The 23,435-nt window shown below is 42.4% G+C and overlaps 1 protein-coding gene across 2 annotated transcripts in view; it reads right to left on the reverse strand.

Annotated features, from left to right (window-relative positions):
- Positions 1-19,813, reverse strand: part of zmat4a (zinc finger, matrin-type 4a) — a gene marked incomplete at both ends in the record, with an annotated part of 64,446 nt that extends 44,633 nt beyond the window's left edge. The window contains 3 exons of one of the 2 annotated variants that reach the window (XM_080852293.1): positions 6,697-6,798; positions 7,743-7,808; positions 19,727-19,813. In XM_080852293.1, the coding sequence (XP_080708419.1) occupies positions 6,697-6,798; positions 7,743-7,808; positions 19,727-19,813 (255 nt within the window). The remainder of the gene's footprint in view (positions 1-6,696; positions 6,799-7,742; positions 7,809-19,726) is intronic. The other variant, XM_080852294.1, reaches the window with a different exon arrangement.
- Between the last annotated feature and the right edge of the window lie 3,622 nt (positions 19,814-23,435).

The following is a 23,435-nucleotide window of genomic DNA, read 5'->3' on the forward strand; positions in this document are numbered from 1 at the left end:
TAGTCCAATAGTTCTTGTAAGAATGTCAAAACATCAACAATGCACCACTGAAAAGAAACAAGACTCCTGGTCTGACACCAGTGCTCAAATGCACACCACTTAAAGAATATCTGTCTAGTAGAAGTGGCTCTATCACTTCGAAAAGAGGCAATCCTTTAGCCACTACACCTGACTGCTCAGCAGGTAGGCCTGCAGGCGCCACAGCTCTGGGTGGGGATGAATGATCTGCCCCCCGCCTGAGACAAGAGGTCCCTGCGAAGTGGGAGACACCAAGGCTCGTCAACCAGGAGACTTATTATCTCTGCATATCATGACTGGCCAACAGGGGACCACCGGAATCAAAGAGAGGCCCTCCTGATGCATCACTCCAGCCTGGGTAGAATCAGTTCCACCGGAGGGAATGTGCACAGAAAACACTTTGGCCATCTTTGTGCCAGGGCATCCACTCTGAGCCAGTCAACACTATTCGTTGATGAGGATTCAGAGAACTGTTAACGGTATTCACTGAAAAGCCCAACGTCTGAATATGTGACAGCACCATGGCAACGTTCAATTCTGTTTCTTCCCCTGAATGAGGAATGATTGCCAGATTGTCTAAATAAGCGAGTCATTATATGCTCTGAGGTGACAGAGGAACAGGAGTTGCCGCAGACACTTGGTAAATGACAATGGGGCTTAAGACCTGTCGCGAAATCTGTAATAAGTGGCAGACACTGTTTCACTGTCATAGAAGTTTGGGCACAGGGTGAATCTGGGGAACCTGTTGGGTCTCTGGGTTGGAGGGGGGAGGGCCACTCCACATCCAGCTTCTGAGATGCACAACAGTAGAGAGCGAAGAAGGAATTATCCATCTCCCTCAGCGTCCTGTTGGTAGCTGGAGCTGGCTCCACCTCGCCCTCAGAGTCAGTCTGAGATAGGGGTGGGAATCTCTTGGCACCTCACGATTCGATTCGAAATCGATTCAGAGGTCAACGATTCGATTTAAAATCGATTATCGATTATCGATTTAAAATCGATTTTGTAATTTTAATTTTTTTTTTTTTTTTTTTTTTTTTTTTACACATCCATTTTATGTTGAAATGCAAGCTGCATCGACTATTGCATTGCTCATAGAAAGTCAAAATTGTGACCATTAAAAGCTTTTACTCTAATAAAGCAAATAGCGAAGGTAATTCATCTGTTGATTTTCTTCAATTTAGACTCTGAGTTGCAAACTCAAATGATTCAATAGTCAAAATGCATCGATAATCGTTTTATCGGTTTCGAATTGATATTCGATAATCAATCGATAATTGCATTTCAACATGAAATGGATGTGTAAAAAAAACGATTATCAATTTTAAACCGATAAAACGATTATCAATCCATTTCGACTTTTAAAACATTTGAGTTTGCTACTTAGAGTCTTTGCTACACTTCCTACTTTGTGTTTGATAATTAAAGAAAATCAACACATGAATTACCTTCTCTATTTTTTATGAGAAAAAGCTTTTCCTTGTCACAATTTTGACTTTCTATGAACAATCCAATAATCGATGCAGCTTGCATTTCAACATAAAATGGATGTGTAAAAAAAAAAAAAAAAAAAAATAATATATATTTTTTTTTTTTTTTTAAATTACAAAATCGATTATGAACTTTTCTGAATCGAGACAGAATCGTTTTAGAGAGAATCGATTAAAATCGAATAATCGATTTTTTCCCCCACCCCTAGTCTGAGATGGTTCGGCAGATTTAGAAAGAAGAGGGTTGTGTTCAGTGGCAGCTTAACCATGGATTCTTTTTTTTTTTTACACATTTCACATTGAGCTGATGACAAAATGCACATGCATCAGGCTGCGCCAAACCTCTTAGCGTAGACAATTCCAGGGCAAAAGTCCTTCTCGTGGTTTAGCTGCGGTCAAAGTTGTCAGCGAGCTCATGCAAGACAACCGTCGTCAAGTCGACACACCAATATAGGATGTTAAACAAATCTTGTTTGGAGCAGTTTAACTGCTTCCAGAGTAATTGCTAACTTGCTACACCTAAAACCAGCTGGTAAACCATACAGGCGAGGCAAGGTTGAGGTGTTTTTAGACAGAGATAGTGAGTGTCTTTAGACAGAGATACGGGGGCGTGATATCTCATACTATTTGTGTTTTATGGAGTGAATCAACTGAACGGGTACAAAATATTTAGCCCCCACAAGCCACACTAGTGTCACTGGGAACAAATGCCCAAAATTTCAGAGTTCATTATGTCATGAATGATCATTGAGAAGTTTATTTGAGGAAGGAGAGATTGCCAGGGATCCGGTGTGGAATCCTGAAAGTTTCTTTATACCCTTCGAGTCTACACTCTGCCATTCAGCTGTCAACACATCAAGGCAACCCTATGTGATCAACCTCTGCATGGTAGGCACTGTGTAGGGCACATTTGAATGGGGAAGTTTGTTGGATTTCTTTACTTCTTAATTATATCTCACAATGGATAGAATGGGTGTCTGACGTGCAAACTAAATACATTTTCTTACCGCCACAAAAGCCCATGTTCTCTGTCATTCAGACAGATATAGATATATATACAGAAAGGCTAGAGTATGTTTGTCACTGTCTCTGTGTGTGTGTGTGTGTGTGTGTGTGTGTGTGTGTGTGTGTGTGTGTGTGTGTGTGTGTGTGTGTGTGTGTGTGTGTGTGTGTGTGTGTGTGTGTGTGTGTGTGTGTGTGTGTGTGTGTGTGTGTGTGTGTGTGTGTGTGTGTGTTTCAATGTGGGGGAAGGGTGGCTTTCGTTAAATGTTGTCCTCAGATATCATTATGATCATCCCATTCTTTAACTCAATGTTCCCTTTTTTTTGGAGCTATGATTGAAACAGTCAAGCTCCCTAATGGATTTGGATGGGACACACCATTGATTGGACTGGAGCTGATTGGGCTGCCCAACACTTCATCTTTCAAGGACGGTAAACAAAACGTTTTGATTAAGAGTTAAAATGCATGAGCTATATAATCTCTACGCACACTCCCACTTTTTTATTTTCCAACTCAGTGCTCTCCTAGGTCAGCCACAGCGGGCATGTGGGACACATCAGCTATACGAGCCGGGCCAATCAATACACCCTGCATGGTCCTTCATCGTGAACTAGTTTTATCCAATAGGGGTGGGGGGTGGGGTGGGGGCTCCCTCACATCAGAAGGAGAGGAAGAGACAATAACTAGGGACCTAATGGGAGGAATCTATCTAAATCCACCAGGGACCCATCTTCGTAGGCATTGTGATGCAACGACCGCAGTCAAATGATGAAGAGCTGTGCCACTTGGGCTATCCATTCTCCCGGGGGTATCAATGATCTTGGAAGGCCAGGGTGCTTTTTGGAAAACAGTGTCCTCAGCAGAATCAGGGAAGCTCGGCTTCAGTATCACAGGTTATCATTGTTCCAAAATCAATTTCTTCTCTGGTGAATGAAAAAAAAAAAAAAAAAAACACAGCCAAGCTCCCGAGGTCAGCCACTGAAGTCATCTCCTGGCACAGCGCGGCACAATTTATGACCGCAACGGTGTCTTGATAATAGGAAGAGACATACTTGACATCTAATTATATCTAATATGAATTAGCATGGCTTTGCCCCCAGTGCCACATAAAGGTCTGAAAGCAGAGCAGCGATCACAGGGACAGGTCGGGAGATAGCGGCCGGAAGAGAACTGGGTCATGATAATCATGCGGCGCGTCATGGAGAGGAGAAGGTTTGTCCTTGAAGGTTGATGATATCACCCTGACCAAGCGGAGACACTAAGCCCCCCTCTGGTCGCTCTGTTCTGTTCTCCTCTCCCTTGCTGTCTGGTCCTCATGCATTGCAGGAGCAGAGGGCACTGGATCTGTGAGTCGAGTGAACCCAACTCTGGCCACAGGCAAGGAGAGAGGGCGGGGGGGGGGGGGGGGGGTGCTCCTTCACTGTAACACTGCTGGTATCCCAGCACTCATGCGTGGGTAATAGGCTGAAACAACAGTTACATCAGTGTATATCATTAGCATTACATGCCTCAGAATGTTTATGTCTAAAAATGAAGCAGTGTGCAAATACAAACTTGACTTCCTTTCCTGGAGTTTCCAGGACAAACTAAACTCATCTGGGCACATTATGTCTTTTTTTATAGCAACAACAAAATGGTATGACAAGGTCTAAAATCGCACAGAGGCAGTGAATGAATTCAACCAAACCAGACAGTGAAAATCAATAACAAGGGTGCTGCAGAACCTTGGGGGACACGTCAGTAACAAAGTAAATCCTTCCAGTGTAACTTTTCACATTATTGCCCGGTACACTTGGCTTCTACTGACAGAAGATCAGCCAATATTACTTCTGAAAAGTCCTTGATACATCTAGCAATCACAGCATATTATTCAATATCCAGCCTTGCACGTTGTTGGCCAGTCTAAAAAGCAATCAACTAAGGGAAACAGCAATCATCCAACAGGGAATTGAGAGGCACCCTCAGCATCTACTCAACATTTGCACACTGAAGGTCAGGGTGAGATTGCTACCTCATTTAATCATGACCAGAGATCCTTTTTCAAGAGCATTTAATAGATAAACACATACATATGTTACAAGCACCATGCTAGCTTTTAAACATTAGGCTAAATTTGATGGCTTACTCATCCAAAGCATTAACCACAAAACATGACCTGCTTTGGCCTCATCAGGCATTTCAAACTGAGATTGACTGCAAAACTCTGTACATATTTACTGCTTATAAAGTTATCCTCTTGGTATTGAGACAGAGATGGAGACACTGAATCTGACACCAAAAGGTCTTTAGTCCAAGTCTCATTAGGTAAAAAGGTCTTTCTAAAGTGCAGTCTCGTTCTCGATTTTCAAGGCTTTTGATAAATCCCTGATGGCTGACATTTGGAGGTGTCCGCTGAATGAGCAGCAGCCCTGCAGACGGTAACCTGAACTTTAACCAGAGCCACATCTCCACTAAATAACATCCCCCAAATGTCTGCCAAAATCTAAGTCTGCGGGCAGGACACCCGAGACAAGAGCTCTTGGAGGAGGTGTAAGGCCCCGTCTGAGGAAACCAGGTCTGTGACGCCCTGGCCTGGTTTCCCCACTACCCTCACCCTACCCCCCCCACCCCCCCCCCCGCCCCATCTCTCAGTCTGGCGTTCAGTGACCACACATGTCCATCGTCACAGTGGCCCAAACATGTCAAAGAGAGTTAGAGGAGAGGCAGATGCTACTAAGATGGAGCACAGGCAAACCCATCTGCAGAGAGGGGCAACCGTCCAAGACTTTGCTCACCAAAGAGAGAACAACTAGGGAAAGGAAATATTCAACCCTAAATTAATATTTTACACACAGAGACACTAACTTCCTCTGATCTGAAATGCCTGTCTGAACAACTGAATTATTGGAATACCCTCCACAGGCTGTTTGGATTACTTGTCGAGAGCTACCTTGCATACCTAATTTGTCACTCCTGCTTTGGTGTGAGGCTCGTGCACACATGCACACACACTCGCGCAAACACACAGACACACACACACACCAAGGGGTGTGTTATGTAACACAGCTGTAACCAAAACATGATTCAACAACATAATACATGAATAATTTACAGTCAGTATTGTTTGCCAATTGGCAAAAATGTGCCAAAAACGTAATTAAGAAGCTTTTAAATATTGCAGTGATACATTATTGTTTGCACGAGCTAACAGCAAACACAGGGACGGGTAGAATGGTAGTAGTGCAGCAGTGATCATCTCCAAAAACTTCTATTTGCCCATCGTCCGGGCAGGCGCACATACACACACGTCAATCTAATAAATACTTAATGGCCTTGACAGGTTCTCATATGAGGCCCTTCAACATATATTATTACAGCTCCTCACCATCTCAGGCCCTGCAGTCCAGTGCACCTGGGACCTGACTGCCTGTATCACGACACTGAGTGAAAGGCAGAACCTGCACTCAGACAGGAGCCATTACTTTTGCAATTCCAACCATCAATGTAACAATCTTTTTTTCTTTTTTTTTTTTCTTTGGTGGTTGGTCAAGTGACAGACATGAGCTGAACAATACCTCACCAAGTCATGGACAGAGCCTGGCCCTGACTCCAAGAGTACACTGAAGGTGAATGGAGGTTGGAACCTCTGGTGGTATCAGGGTGTTGTTAAAAATCACTAGATGAAATCACCAGCACTCCCAGAATGCGGAGACAAGATGTTTGATATGCAGACGTAGTACAGTTTACAATCACCAAAAGTCTAATTTCTGCACCTGCATGAAAATGTTCAATGCTGAATGAATTCATAAGCAAAATCCCAATGCCGCCTTTGTTTGCTCTCTCAGGAACGTAGGAAAACTAATATAAAATAACAAAGAATCAAAGAAGTGCAACAGAGAGCTTCAGCCCTCCACAGTCTCAGCCCTGCGGTCTACACATGTGGTTACACAGGAGCTTCACCCCTCTTGTAATCTGCTACCCTGCGGTCTTCACACACAAACTTTGTTCTTGGTCAAGAGCAGCCTGACTTAATGCAGCATGAACCACTCGAACCACAAGGCCATTCTGGGCTTGACCACTGCCTCTCTGAGGGATGGTGGTTTGGGTGTGATTGTTGAGGTAGTGGTGGAGTGTAGTGTCTAGGGGGGAGTGTGGAAAGACTAAGAATAATGGGGTGGAAGACCGGACCCCTGTGGGAAGAGCTGCTCACCTCATAATGGGCAACCCTCTGGGACTCGGAAATGAGCTGTGCGCTGCACACCTTGCAGTAGCTGTCTGTGAAGAGACTCTGGTCCACTTCAGTCGACTTCATCTGGAAGAAAGCAAGAGTCGGCCTTCAGCAGGTAACACAGACAAAGAACAACCATGACCAACCATGCATTTTCCTCTGCTGATGTTTGCGTGCTGTTTGGCTAAAGAATATTCTGCCATGCAAGTTTCCACTATTTTGTCTTGTTAACATGCGTGTCATCAGTTTTTTGTGCAAGACACACCGTTGCAATCACTGCACTCCCTAAGATTTATGTACCTCCTGTTGTACTCTATTATTTATCCTTCCTCCCTGCCTCCATCTTTTTCCCTCCCTCCCTCCCTCCCTATCATTCTCTTTCAGTCTTTTTTGGTCAATATTTTTTCTCTCCTTTATCCTCAGCAGTCTCAGGAAGACCGACCTTAAATACAGACTGAACCAAATGTAGGTACTATGAGGCAATCAGCTCAACATTTACACACACACACAAAAAAATGAATATCCATTTGGGGTCAGCATGAATAAATGAACAGTTATTTTGAGACTAAAAGGAATAATGGCCCTGAATACGGTCTTTTAATGCCACCATGTAGAGGTAGTGGGAAGGTGGCAATTAGATTTGGCAAGATGCTCCTCTACTATTCATAGGCTGCAGCTATTTCTGCTCCTCATTCTAATTTAGCTTCTCTCCTTCCTTCCTTCTGAGCCTCACAGAGTCTTAGACCTATCCACTCTTCTCTCCCTCCCCATTTTAGGCTCTATTAGGCACATCATACCAACCACAGGCAAAATGTTAAAACAATACAACTGAGAGTGCAGATCATTAATATGTAAATTATGAATTGGAAAATGTATTTAATTTTCCCTTTAATACTGAAATAAACGAATGCATGCCTCTGATGATTGCATGGTCTACTAGGTAAAACAAAAGAAGAAGGTGAAAAGGCTTTCAAGATGAGATGTGTTGCTGCAATTAACATAGACTTGACAGCTCAGCTTATACCCACACATAAGGCTTTAGTTAACCCATCCTCTGAGAGATTCTCCATCCCAGCCGCCTCCTCATTGACATCCTATGGGATCAATTGGAAAGATCAAAGCTCAGAGGACAATCTCCAGCATTAACATACCACTGCAAATGATGTCACCACACAGTTAGAAGAAAGCCTACAAAATTCAAGTCTTTTTCTCATCAGGCGTTATCATTCAAATCTTTATTCTTATCCTATTTTTATAAATAAGGCTGCACCATAAGATCTATGTTTTCCCAGTACAGTTTATTTTTTTGACGTTGTGTTTTTACCCATAGTATGTCAAGAAGGGTAATTTGCAGTTTGAAAAGATTCTTTGTTTAGTTTTTTTGCCAGCAGGTACAAATACTTGAGCAAAAAACCTTACAAACAGGTGAGGAAAAAATAAAACAGATTTAGTTCTTTAGGATTTTACTGACAAACAGATCCGAGTTCAATACAGACCCTGAGTTTGATACATCAGGGAGGGACCATAGAGATTAGCTTAATGGAGATATACAGGTCTAACTGGGGATGGGGGGCTTGCTCAGCATCTCAAACTTCAGTAATTGAAGTATTATAACTGCATTTGTGTTTTCTTTTCATTGCCACATCCATTGTCCAGTTTTAATGTTGTTCAGTTTGGACTGGGCTGCAACATAATTTAAGAAATTACATTGACATGGATCTTTTCCCTCAGTGTAATCAATCATGTATGTCAATGTTAATGTTGTATAAGACTTTAACACCTGGAATAATCACAGTCAATCAAACTATAATTATACTGTGATTTAATTTATGTAGTGGAACAAATGCAATATATCTCTAATCAAATAATCTCCACTTTTTAAAACAATTTGGACACATTTCTACTGCTAATTCCAAGGCAAGGAGTTCATCAAAATGCCAAAGCTGGTATTTTCAGGCACTGTTCTTGAAAACCGGGGGATGACCTTGATTACCCGCCGTTTCACAAAGGAACAACAAGTCTAAGCTGTTGCATCAGTCAGCGGCACACTGGCATTAAGGAGTCCAATGGGGAGGAACAATGCAGAGGAGATGAGAATAAAATCTGTCAGATCACACAGAGCCTGCCTGACTGCCGCAGAAGCAAGGGAGGAGGATGAGGGAGAAAGGGAGGGAGGGAGAAAGGGAGGCGGGAAATAAATAACCCAGAGACTCTTGGCGAGTCCTCTGCCATAATCAGCCACAGTCAGCTCGCTCCAGCCCTGACAGTGCCCGAGTTACAGCGGGACGAGCAGCATAAATTAGCGCTTTTAAGAGTACTTTTCGGATTAACACCCACTGGTGCCCCGGCCCCGAATCACTGTCACCGTCTGTGCAAAGCTGCACGTATCGGCCAGATTAATTATTTACCCAGCTCCTGTTAGGGAGCATGGCCATGTAGCCTTCCTGGATTACCCTGCCAGAGCTTTGTTGACACATTACAGTTTTACCATACATTAATATCTACAGTTTTCATACTACGTCCATAAAAAAAACACCAAAGGAACTTTTTAAAATAATCTATCTACCAGAGGTGAATATTACCACACTGTTTTTCATAACGCTGTGAATAACTGTCTATAGGTATAGTAAATCAAGTCTTCTTTCCAATTATACAGAACTCAAGAGGACAAGTCAGCACTGGTGGTGTATTAAATGGAATACAAACCAGCGCTAGAGTAGACTTTTACTTTCAGTGCCATATACTTTAATGGAGTCTGTCTCAGTCTGGGTCTGGTGTCTTGCTTTGGTCAGAGTTGAGGAGGCAGAAAATCACTCTGAACGTGACAGCCAGTGGTGTGACTGTCTGGTTGAGAGAGAGGGTGTGTGTGTGTGTGTGTGTTGGGGGTGGGGGGGGGGGGGGGGGGCTGTGAGAGAGAGGGAGAATTGGAAAGAGAGAGAGAATGAGAGACAGTGAGGGAGAGTGAGAGACAGACAAAGACATAATGGAAGAGAGATGGATAGACAGTGAGTGAGAGTGAGAGAGAGAGAGCAGAATTGGGGGTGGGAGGGGGTGCATAGAAAGGGTGAAACTGTGAGAGAGAGGGAGAATATGAAAGAGAGAGAGAATGAGAGACAGTGAGGGAGAGTGAGAGACAGACAAAGACATAATGAAAGTGAGATGGATAGAGACAGTAAGTGAGAGTGAGAGTGAGAGAGAGAGGAGAATTGGGGGTGGGAGGGGGGGGTTGTTGCTACTACACTACAGAAAGGCCAGTGGGGTGGGCAGTCCTGACAGATGTTCAGCCCATAAAAGGTCTGTTGTAATTCGTCAGGGAAGGTGTTGAGCTGTGAAGCTGGACTGCAGCCCACGTGGCCATTTGCCTGAGTCACCCTGGGCCTCTGTCAAGGTGCCCCCTCTCCCTTCGCTCAAGAGAAAAAAAACGCCTGACACTGCAGTCTAACGCGCTCATCAACCACTGGACCAGGTGTGTCAGCGCCCCGGCGCTATGTCGTCCAGGTACAGATGGGTACGCAAGCGGAAAATACACACGAGGATGCCAGTTCATAAAGTAAAAAAATAATTCAGCTAACACTGACAGTAGTGACAGGCCTGCTGGACTAGCTCTGCTGACTGCGCTGTGGTTGCATCATGTTTTCTCTCCTTTCCAAAACTTGTTAAGGACACAATGAGAGATGACGTCTCCGCTGACACAGAGAAAAAAGCCTCCCGTGAATATGACGGGCCTTCAGAGCTTGCATAATTAATGGTGTATCACAGCTGAGGGAAGCCGTGTCATCCTAATTTTCTCAAACTGCTCTACGTTTTCTACTTCCAATTAACATTGGTTTTTTTTCAGGAGGACCACACCGCTGTATAATTCATGATCAAACCCAAGGACCTTAGAGTAGTTAAGGGCGGTGTAGCTTTTAACGTTTTCCACTAACCCTGTTTGTTTCACAAAAAATTACTTGAATTGAATTCCCCAATGAACTTGCAAAGAAACCTTGATGGAAACATCGCATTAAAACAAAAGAAAAAAAAAACAAAAACAACAAAAAATAACATACAAAAGTCTCCACAAAGAGTCATAGCAAAATGGCCGAGGTCCGGACTGTAACATTTTTCAGAAAATGATAATTAAGATTCAATTCAACTTACTGAAAATGTGTCATCCGAAATTATGAACATTTCTCATCTGCATGTCTGTATGTAGCGCTATAACTTGTGCTTGTTATTAAGTGTCTGCGTGTAAAAGTTGAGCTATGGTGCAGGTGTCAAGACCCTCCCTCCTAATACCTAATACTTCATACTGCAGTCAGAGCACGTCTGTATAGTGATGGCCCCCAGTCACACTGCCCTCCCCTTCCGGAAGCGCACCCCTATGCTTCCACACACACTAGCCAAGATAAACCAGTTTAAAGAGTTATGTGGGGATGTACAATAAGGACTGTAGATGTCTAACAATGTCCAATCCTACAGAAAACAAATAGAACCGTGAAAGATACTAGTCCAAATGTCAAACTATAGATCTATTGTAAGTATATAATAAAGATCTGTTTCAGAGGCAAGCCAAGGACTGAAGAAACTGCATGACACATTTAGCATACACACAACACATACACAAATGATGTTAATCTCACGTAAAATAGCCTACTTTCTTGCAAACGGCAAAAATGGGTTTATACTTAGTTTATAGGAAATTCTTAACCCTAACCCCACCAAGCCTGGTTACGGCACTGCTAACATCACAACAAAGCCCCACTCCTGAGGAAATGAGTTGAGATTTTTAATATTCATGGCATTCTGTTGAACCATACAAAATTAAATGGAATTCCATAAACAAGCCTTAATTAAACGCGGCACAGAAGACGGAGCTGCGTGAGACTTTGTCAGGGAGAGAGACCTTGTGGAGGAAACTTCTGCGTTGCTCCAGAACCCACTCTCAATCGTCGGCGTGTGCACGCATCTCTCGCTGTCCCATGTCCCAGTTGAGCTCATTACCATTCCATGGCAGCACATCAGAGCACGCTGAGAAACTGGGATGAGAGGCAAGGCGAGGAGCAAGAGGCACGCCTGCTATGTATCCTAATCAGTGGAATTACCATAGACAGTGGGTGTTAACGTGCTGCAACAACTCTCCTGCTGAAGAACTAACTTTGTGGGGGGGAGGGGGGGTCAAAATCTGCTTTAATAATGCCACAAGGCAGCCTGGTGTGTGCGGTGACACGACGGCACTGGTAAGAAGAAATAAATGCATACTGTACATCCCTGTGGTAAAACATATATGGCGGAAGATCTGAGGTATAAGCTATACATTGGAGTGAAGGGTCCCAGGGAATAGGATCTCTAAGAAAGGAAATGAAAATGATTGCGTGCCATTGTGGAGTTCCTTGCAGCGGGGATGCTACTTCAATGGAATGCCTGCTCCAGACTAATTAAAAACAATACTGTGTGTAATAATGTATGGAATGACAAGGTAGACTACATAATCAAAGATACTCTTATTACTAAGATCCTACAAATGACAAAAAGGAGGTAAAATCACCTGAATCGCCTCATGAGCCACAAGAACTGTGCCAGTTTCATAGAAAATAAATGACGCAGAGCACACATTAAAACTAAAAGAGCACTCAGGTCTCTGACGAAAAGCACTGCTGCGTCACTGCCTGAAAATAGAAGAAAGAGTGAAAGATCTCTGCTTTTGCCCAAAGAAACTATTTAGCTGCATTACAGACTCAAGGTACCATCACAAAGCTAGCTAAGCTGGTAGATGAACAAAACACTTTTGGCAAAGTATGCACGTCCTGATAAAATAAAGATGCAGGCTCAATCCCCTTGGTATGATAAAAAGTTAGGACACGGAAACTTAAGACACGACTGCAAGAGACCACTGACAACAGAAACAATACATAGCAATGAAAAATTAAAAAAAAGACGAGGGCAAAGCACGATGGCACATTTTTTTAAGTCTTTGTGAAGGACTCCCAGAAGCTGTGGTACCAAAGCGCACTTTAATGCCGACAAATCTGGTAGAAAATAACTTGTTTTTTTTCTTCTCTCATTCAAAGCACTTATCTAAATCACAAAGATATCCCAGTGTCCCAGATGAGACTCTCTCAACATTAAGAATAACATTTCAACATGCACAGCCCTACAACGCAAAAACAAAAACAGTTCCTTTTAAAGCCTTATGTCCTGGTAGTCTGCATGGAGTGATATATCTCTGGTGTGTTTATTCTTTTATCTATTCATTCATCACTCCCTTGCTTCCTGCACCAACAGAGTTGATGAGGCCTCAAAAAAATCGTCAGGAGCTTCTCAGAAATAATTTATCAGTGAATAGACTCTGCAAGTGGCAACCACTCATTTAAATCCTGCTGAAATAATTTAGCAACGATATAAGGAGTTAGCAGAGAGCAATTGTGCTATAGTGGACACCCTCTTACTTTGCGAAAATGGCTATCTGTGCGTGTCGGTTGAGGTCTTTCACACAATGGGCCCTGGCCCACTGCATACTAGGCTCATGCATTTTGGATGCCAGGGGCCATATCCACAGATCCTCAGATTGTGTCGAAGATGTCTTTCGCCGCAGAGGTGTCGAGTGGCGGGCCATTCATAACGCTCTTGTCTTTTTTGTGTTGAAAGGGGAGGATTAAAGGCATTCGGCTCAGTGCCTCTGAACCTGTCAGGCTTTCTGGTTGACATCCACAGAGGGTTTGAAAAAGAGAAGGTGTCTGTCGCAAGCAGCGGTTGAGTAAAAAGAGGAGGATGACGAAATGAAGCCCAACTGAAGAGCGAGGGCAGGCTTTCAAAAGCTATCATCTACGACTGCATGTTCGTTCACATCTTGAACATTTACAGAAATGTATTTCAACACGAGCTCTGGAGAATGTACAAAATCCAAAGAACCTCATTAAAACGGGAAACATAATGATTAAGTTTGATTTGCTCACAATTACATGGGTACAATTCCTTCATGCAAAACAGTTTCATCTTACAAGATCACTGAAGGTCAGCACCAGCTCTAGCTTGGCTCCCTAATTGACTGCCAAGCACATGTGAATATGCAACAAATACAGCAGAATCATGGATGGATTGTTAAAGCCCCGCCCTTCGCGAAAAAAATATTGTGTGCTTGCAAAACACGCACGCGCACACAATTAAAGCCATTAGCAAATTAACAAAATACACCTTTTTCAACCACAAATAAGAGATACATAACAGCGACTTCACGCAGAGGCTCTGGCTTAGGGGCCCCCTGAGTTCATGAGCCCCTGGGCCTGGGCCTGGGCCTGGGCCCGTTCGTTAATCCATCCCTGAGCAGAATGATGAACTCTACCACTTACTTAAATTTCATAAATTAAACAAGTTAAGAACTTTTCTCATGCAGAGGGGCACATCCCATTACTTTTGCATGGAGATTTATTAGGTCTAATTTTCATCAGGACATGCACAACGCCTAATGCACTCGGTACATCTTGCAGGATCACTGGGATGCATCCTAAATCCATTTACAACTTTCATTTACGTAAGAGCTAGTGCAGTCATGCACACTGTGCTGAAGTTAAGACACTACGCTGAGAACAGATGTGGTTCTTGTGGTTACCATTACTTCATTTACACACAGTTCATTTTCAACCTTGTGCTGCATAGGCTACATGAAAGTCACATTTAGTTATGCTAGCCTTCCAACTCCTGCATGACATAATGTGTGCAGTATTCAAGTCCTGAAGCTACCAATATGTAAGTGTACAGTAGGACTCCCTGTGTTGTTTTTTCACGGCAATAGGGTTCACAATGTGCATTTGCACTACGCTTTAAATGAATGTTTAAAATAGAAATTTCCTCTCTTTAATACAGTGATAAAATAGACACTGGCACTTCTATCACAATTGCAGGGCAACTGTGATCACTGGACATACATTACCTTTAAGCAGTACCAAGGGATGCACATGTCCCTAAATTAAGAAATAATCTTGTAAAGGGAATGCCTTCCAGACTTCCTATTTAATAAAGCATGCCACTGGGAAACAACCTGAGTTCTGACTTAAAATTAGCACTGGATACATATTGATGTTGGATGCCACCAACCCCAACAGCATTGGCTAGAGAGTGTCCGTGGTCCAACCACAAAGTCAGACCTTTTCACAAAACAGCCCACAGCCCATTCTGCCTCCTCCAGAGCAGACACAATGATACCTTAAAAATAGAGTATCTGGCCGTAGGGTTTGGGTTCATTACAGAGGGAGACTCTTGCAAGTAATCATAAGACAGAAAAAGAGAGAGAAAGAAAGAAAGTGTGTGGGTGTGTGTGTGTGTGTGTGAGAGAGAGAGACAGAGAGACAGAGAGAGACAGACTCCTTTATGAATGACCATTTTTAGGGGTATATTTTTTGTTATAGTCTGAAAGACAACACTACTCTCAGACACAAATGATTGGTTCTTCATAGGTTCTTCCTTCATTAAAGACTTGGAAATATTTTTTTTCAAGGATGAAAGAGTCGACAGTATACAGTAAACAGTCAGGCTGAAAATTGCTATGACCTCGCAGTCAAATAACCCCTACAAAGAACCAACCAAATAATATACCATATGTACTTTCAATATCAACCAGTCAAATTATTACTGTGATGTGATCAAATAATAAAGTGTTCTCTACTATTGACTTCAGCCACAAGCCTTTTTCTGTCATAACAAACAGTCTTAGTGGAGGGAGAAACCAAGTGCTCTCTCTCTCATGTCACAAGAGAAGCACACAACCCTCACGAGTAAAGACAGAGTACCTCAAACCACTGTCTCAGAGCTCAGCTGTAACCACAGCTTTTTGTTGCAAGGTGTCTGTAATTCTCAAGGTCTAAAGTAGAACCTGGAACACTGCCCAGTTGAGGCTGTTGTCAAGTGCATTAATCAGACGCTTACCCTGATCTGTAAAGAGCATAGAAGGGATTTAGTAGGAAATGTATTGGCCACTCTGCGATCAAAATATTCTATAAAGGGGTAAAAACTTTCATATTGTTTCAATAGAACAGGTCCCTGACTTTCATAATTAATGATCATAATGTTTCATGCTCTAAGCCAATGACATCAAAAATGAGAGTGAAATGATGGCGCGGCAGAGTCAATGCAACCTAATAATATGGCTGATTTTTAAAAAGTAGCACAGTACATGCTTTATTTTTAAATGTATCATAAGTTTGAAAGAAGAGGAAAGGAAAACTATGTAAGCCAGCGCTATCGATAGAATCCCTCAGCTACACGATTCATATTATTATTAACTTACACAATGTCCTATACGTGGGTATGGTAAAACATGTTGAATTATCAATGGAAAAGGGAACAAGAATGAGCATACCACCAAAAATGAGCATCCATTTATGAGTTCATTTTCATCCGGCGCAATAAAGCAGGGATGGATTATAGGGATTTGCCATTTAAAGCTCTCTTTAAATAATCAGGTGGAATACCAATTATTTATTTTATATTAAAGGCTAAATGGGCTAATTTGGTGTGGTTTGAAGGACCTAAAATACACCAAGTCCAAGAACCAGCTTGTTCCAGCTTCCTACAGGAGATGTATCCCTGAGTATAAATATTTAGGCATTTGAGAATCCTTTGCTTCAAAGTAATTTTACATTAGTCACTGGGACCTGAGCTGTCAAAAGGATTATGTCAAAGCAGTTGGTGGGAGGATAGTCCTCAGGGCCTAATCGTGGGACTCAGTAAAAGTGAACAGAAGCACTGAAGGTTTGGAAAAGGGTGTGACAGGCACTGAAGGTTGGGAAGAGGGGGTGAGGGGGAGATCCTCTTCCAAGCTGCAGCGAATGTAGAGATTCACAATAATCCACCATGTGACCAGGAAGATGGCCGGATCCAGAGCAAAGTTTCAAACATTTCTTTTTTTTTTATTCCGGCATACAAAACAGGACCCCAGGATCCGAAAAGAAGAAATAACACTGAGCAATATTTTGAAAACTTTTTTCAATATATCAGAGAACTATGACACTTTTCGGAGAATGGAGATCTGGTTATAAATGAAGACTAACCCTCATGTGGAGTCAAGAAAATTGGGGGGTCAAAATACTGGTTTCATTTGAAACTGAAATTAGAAAATTACTAAGAACATGGTCCAAATGAGAGCAGTCATGAGAGCCTGTCTCCTGGGAGTGGTGCTGCTGAGGAAGCATGAAAGTGAAAGCCTATAGTCGCACCATTAGCTAGCTTGTGTCTCTATTAAACACAGATATTTTCCCAAAGGTTATCATCTCTGGGTGTTCCAGCTTTTGTATCCTTATCATTGGATAACTTGCCACTAACATTCACGGCAATGATATCTAACAACACTTTGTTAAAATTGTGTTCCACAAACTTTCACGCCCACATCTTTTCCCGTTCATGACCTGACACTGCAGTCTAGTGAACTTTTACTTACTACATATCAAATGTAGGTCAAAGTCATTAGATCATAAGCAGCATTTCCTTTAAGGACGTAGATGTGGTAATTGGAAGTAGTGGGGTTGAATTTTCAAGCAGGTCAAGACCTGTAATTGAGGCACAAAAGTAGTGTCTGTCATTCATACTCACTAAAAAGTTATTCCACCTATTTGAACCCTTTTACACCATGCGCCATCAAAACAACACCACAGTACCAGAAACCTACAGAAATATTATCATTCTTCACATGATCATACTGTTGTTAACTACATGTTGGACTACTACGAATGTGCTCAAAATGACTGTGCACTCTTTTCCAGGCCAAAATAACCTTCCACAAAAGCACTCAGGGGAATGTTTGAGATACCACACACACACATTGTTAGTGAGCAACGCCAAATTCAGATTGTAAGTATAATTTAGCATTTTTTTTAGAAAATTGCACACATAAGCACATGAAGATCTCAGGAGACTGCACCCCCCTCTGGCACAGGCGACAGAGTTAAAAAAGACAGAAATTAGTTTAAATAATGAGAAACAATATCAAGGAGAAAACAGGGCTCTGGCAGAGACACCTTGTGGATTGTGCTATCATAAGCCCTCCTTCTAGGAGCAAGTTAGTCCAACCTCCTGATGTTTGTATTCGGTGGGGGGGGGGGAACTAGTGTCAATCAGCCAGAATCCTTCCAGTTAATTGATGGGCCAAATAAAGTCTGATTACATTTATAGAGGGGGAGCTAATTTGCTGTTTCTCCACAAGAAGCGGTCTGCGAGCTGTGAGAGCTTGACTTTGATGCATCTATAATGCATGAGAGGAGAACTGATCTTGTAATCTCTCAAATTCCTCTCTTTCTCCGAGACTCTGTGAGGAGCATGTCGGAGTGACTGAGAGTGTGCATGCTAATTTTTACATGCCGTTACGGAAAACCCAAAAGTGCTGCCTCTCCACAGTGTGCAGGGAGGCAAAGGGGCGGGGGGGGGGGGGGGGGGGGGGGGGACACTGTCAACAAACCATCAATAATTTATATAATTCATTCCAATCCTTTTGCACTGAGGCCTTTTTTATCTACAGCTGTAAGGATCCTTGTTACTGCCCATCTACAGCACCAGAAAGGTTGAGTGAAATTGGAAAGGAGGAAGAGAGAGTGTGCTTATGTACATAAACAGATTTAGAACATACTGTAAACACCTCCGTCTTGATGCACTTTCATAGCCCGAAACACATTTTCTGCTTTGAGACCTTATCACAAGGTCTCTTGCAAAGCTGTCTCCTTGTAGTCTGGGCTGGGAAAATAGAAGAAAGCAAGATGCTTCCTATCTCAAAATAGACATTTGTTTTTGTCTCATGTTGCACTCCGGGGCATGTGATCACAGCAAAGAGAATATTAATGCTATTATAGCAAGGGCTCTGAGATAATCTTACCACCACCTGAAAAAAAAAGACTTCAAAGGCCATCTCAAATACACAAATACCTCTTGATTTGTAATTGGACGCCTCATTGTTCACTGATATAAATAGACATTTCTAAATGGGTGACTACTGCAAAGAAGAAAGTTATCCTTTCCAAACATACACACCTATAACAAAAATGAGGTGGTTGTCAGCAGAACTGATCTTGCCCTAATCCTGTATACAGTATTAAGTATTGGTCCCTTAACACGAGCACATATAAGAACTAACAGTGAGTTACTTCACACAAAAAAGACTAAAAAAAAAACTGAAGTATAGGATGTTCCAAATACATGATCCATTTCTAATGCACCATTGCGAAATAACAGAGATGAATTTGTTGTTGTTTGTTTATATGTAATGCATGTTGAGGTCACAACTACGTAAAGGGAGCACTCCAAACGCACCAGGCACAACGTACAAGGAACAACGTACAAGTCTGCCTTCAGCTTGTCATAATACCAACTTTTTATACAGTAGGTAAAAACAACGTGTTGGTAAATACTCCAGAAGCTACACGGCGCTCGTTGTCCTCAGCGTTCAGTCGCTCTATACTTAGATAGTAACTCACACACAATCAGCAGGTGAGTTGGAATACATTCATTATGTGATAAGGTTAAAGCTAAATTATGCACCAACTGAGCATATTTGCCCGCCAACTACACCCGGCCACTCAAAGTAGGCTACAGATAAAGAGCTCTGTCGAAAGAACTCAGGAATTCTCGAAATATTAATGTTATTTCTGATCTTAAAAAGAAGACGGGCTAATCGACAACAATAAAACGAGGAATTGTGTCAGACACGCTACATAGACTCGTGCAAATATTAGCGTGCTGTCCTATATTTCAGGTCGTAAGAATACCCCCGTCACTGAATCCTGTTGACGAGAGGATGGGGCACGCTGCCTGGTAGCTTTTCACAGCGCGCACTCTCAGCACCGGCGCATCCACAGTTTCAAGGATGCTGACACGAGCAAAGACACAGGCATTACAAAGTAAAGCTCGGCTCAGGGACTGCTGTGCCTGAGCCTCAGGTAAATACTACTGCAGTTTGCCTGTTTGAGAGTTAGGCTACTCAGATATACTGCACAGTATAAACACAGTTTAACCGATCACAACAAATAGCACATACATAATTAAAAAGGTGTACCTGTAACTCCAAACTGTAACCCTGGTACAAGTGCGTTGGAAACACTGTCAGCTGGTGTTGAACTTGAAGGGAAACTGTGTAATCCATTGACCAGATGAGCGAGACGCTTATGGAGAATTGAAGATGCTAGCTTCATGCAGCTGCCTGCAGTCCTGTAGTACAATTGCAGACGGCTCTCCGCCCCGCTGTTGCCTCATTGGCCAGCAGACAGTAGTAGTTTTGCGGAGCTTCTTCACTCTTTCTTCAACAAGCCAGGCTACCACCAGTACATCATGAAAGTGTTAACTACACATTTTACAGTGTGCATTGCTATTGCTCTTATCTGCTATTGTTCTCTGTCGTGTCCACAGGGGGCTAAGAAATGTACTCACGAAACAAGAAGTAAAAAGGTAGACGACCACGACCGCAAATGTTGGTCTCCCAGACAATAATTATCCAGAGAGACTCTATTTTGGCAGTATCAAATGCGGCAATTCCAAAACGATGAAATGTTCGGATAGACTATATTTAAACAATGTGCTAGCAGGGAACTCGGTGTAAAATACACCGGATGGTCAGGTAAGGAGGCCAGTGCATAAACTTATCTTACAGAAATTACATGTGACGTCCATAAGATGAGCAGCAATATCAGGATTTAGTATGTGTAACTTGCATTACATGTGGGTTTATTTTCGTTATTGTGTGTCTGAGAGGGGGAACAGGTAAAGAGGAATGACCTTGTATTTCCGTACACTGGCTGATTTCAGCAGCCATCTCAGGGTTTGTGCTTTTTTCCCCCCGCTTGTGGACCATAGAAGTTACTTTCAGTCAGCCATAACATATTTCAATGTTCTCTAATTAAATGAGATGTGTCTGGTGAAAAAGTCAGTCTTAAAGGATTTCAGTTTGGCATTGAAAAAGATAAGATAATGCTTTTGCGGTGCTGCATCAAGTCTTTTAATCTAGAGTGATCCATTTCAGCTGAGAGAAAGCACTGTGACCTTAAAGTCAGCACTGATTTGAATCTAAGGGGTGAAGCCAGACTCAAGTCAGAAGGGGTGTTGCATAAGGATATCACTGTGACTGATGCACCTTGAAGCATTCTGGAAAGGTTTTGTCCTGAGCTCACTGGCATTTTCTAAAATGATACTACAGATTTAGTTTTTACCTTTTTAATTTATCCCAGTTTTAGTCATTACTTAACTTAAATTAAGACAGTTCATTCAGCAGTTATGACAGTATATCTTAGGCTAGTGCAATAATCAACTTACACGTGTTGTGATATTTTGAATAAAAAATGTCATATTGGTACTACATCTTTAGGAGCTACTGAAAGACCAAATCACTTAGAATGTACCTTGCCATTCCATGAGATTATTGCATTTGGTGCAGCAGTATTAAGCCTTGAAATACCTTATTTTGCAACATTTATTGAACCAGCCAAACTAAAATCTAACCAGATTGGAAATACCAGCACAGGTTCATCTGACAAAAGAAGTGATGGATGAAAGAAATGGAAAATGTGCCACTTTGTTGTCTGTCATCACCCTGAAGATCCCATCTTGTTCCATGCGACTGCGAGCTTGACAGCATTTGGGTTGCTAGGGCTGTTTTTGCATGAACAGTCACACTGTGAGAGTAAATGTCACCATCAGTCAATCCATGCACGGTCGCCCATGGCGACCACAGGAGCGAGTGGAGTGTTTCAGCTCTGAACCTGTGTCATCTTTGCTGGGTGGGCTGCTTCAGACTGACAGGCTATGGTGTGTCTTTAGGGGCTGAAGCAGTCATGGGTGTCAGGATAGGAGGTTCCTGTGGAAGCATGGTCATGTGAAGGTGTTTGAATTCAGGTGCATTCAGAAGTTGCTTCGAAGGCCCCCAGCTGGCCAAGCCTCAGAGTATGCTGCCCTAAGGCACAGCTAATTTGTCTTTACAGTTTTTGCTTTTTACAGCAGCCTGATTTTATTACAATGCAATAATGAGGCAATGCAGACTATTGGATTCATTTAACTTGCTGATTTGGAAATATGTGAAACATTAATAGGACCAAATAATTGCCTTTTCATTTCATTATTGAGATTGAGAAAACGTAATCACATTGTTGGCATCTTGATGCGTCCATGCACAGTGTGAAGCTGAGTGTAATATTTCTCTTGATAGATGAAGGCTTTTGCAAGTCCCATATGTACACTCCTCGGGTGGAGCCTCCAAAATGGACTGAGTCAATCAACAGAGAAGCTGTTTGGCGGAAATGAAGTTATCCTTCACATCAGATACAGCGCCTCAACGAGTTTGAAAGCTGGTTGGGGTGACAGCCTGTGACAGGTCATATAAGAGGTATGTGCTGTTCCGGGACCAGGGGAATTGGCCCAGGTTGATTCATTGCCATCAGCTTTATTTCCTTATAGAAAGGACTGCCCTCACCAATCCGTGTGCATGAGTGACTGATCTAGGTTTTGAACTTTGCTGCAAAGTTACCGAGGGGATTTAGATTTCAAGGTAAAAAGAGCTTTTGGTGGTGTACCTCTCACAGCTCTAGAAACACTCATTTCAGTTTCATTTCTTTAGGTCATCTCTACCTTTCATTATAGACATTTTGTACTCAGTTAACCCTACAATGGCTCTCACACACGTTTAAGTCAAACCATTAAATGTATAAATGTGTGAATAGTGCTTAAAGATGAGTCATCCTTCATTTGCATTATCTAACTCTGACAGTTTTAGTTTTACATTTTGCATATTAAGACTAGGGACAAAACACCATTTAGTCAGCTGACAAATGATGACGAAGTATGTAATTATACCTTTTACTACTGTACCTTTTGTTGTCAAATATTGCCCAATGAATGCTACCTGGTCCTTACAGTTGCATATCACATAAATTAAGCATTCCCTCAAGAAACAGAGCTGAGAGAGAGAGACAGGGAAAGCGACAGCTTGGCCATGACCTTGTGAGCACCCAGGCCTGTTCCTCCAGATGTAAATGTGGGCTCCGTGTTTGAGGTCAGTGGGCAGCACTCATAATGCGCAGCTCCAAGAAAGATTCAGCACATGAGTAGGGGGTCCTGAGATGCCCTTGCCATCTTCACTAAGAGCACAATGGAACACAGCCCAACCCCCCCCCCCCCCCCCCAAATCCTGGGCACAGCAACCTCTTGTCTCCTCGGCTTATCATTTCTCCCTTTCGGGGTCAGACAAAAGTCGTGCATTTTATTATATCATTACAGTGTGTTCAGTTCCCATTTGTAAGGATCTTGGGTGCTTCAAAGTGTCAGGCTCATGATGACCTGAAAGGGTAATTTGCTCTCCTCACAGTTATGGGAAGTGGCTGTTTTGCACCAGAAGCCTATCAAAAAAAGATAGCATAATCACAGAAAAACACCACTGCTTCAATTCCTATTTGATAATGATCGTATTCATACAGTATATGATGTCTTTTAACTGGGCATGTTCAGAGCAATAATAGAAAGACAAGGCGTAGCCGCATTTTTCTCCGAGAGAAAGAGATGCTGATTTGTGGTTAATAGTATGGAAACCCACCAGTAAGTAACGCAAATTGTGCATTATGTGAATTTGTTGGACTTCACTGGAGAAGAAAATCATGGAGCAGATCTTCCACGGTCACATACACACAGCATATGTTGCCATAAGGGCATGTTACATGATGTAATCAGTTTTCTAATGGTACATGAAGCAGGAGGGCCCATACATCTGCAAAAAAAATGAAATG

This window comes from Sprattus sprattus (assembly GCF_963457725.1).
Source record: "Sprattus sprattus genome assembly, chromosome: 15".
Classification (NCBI taxonomy): domain Eukaryota; kingdom Metazoa; phylum Chordata; class Actinopteri; order Clupeiformes; family Clupeidae; genus Sprattus; species Sprattus sprattus.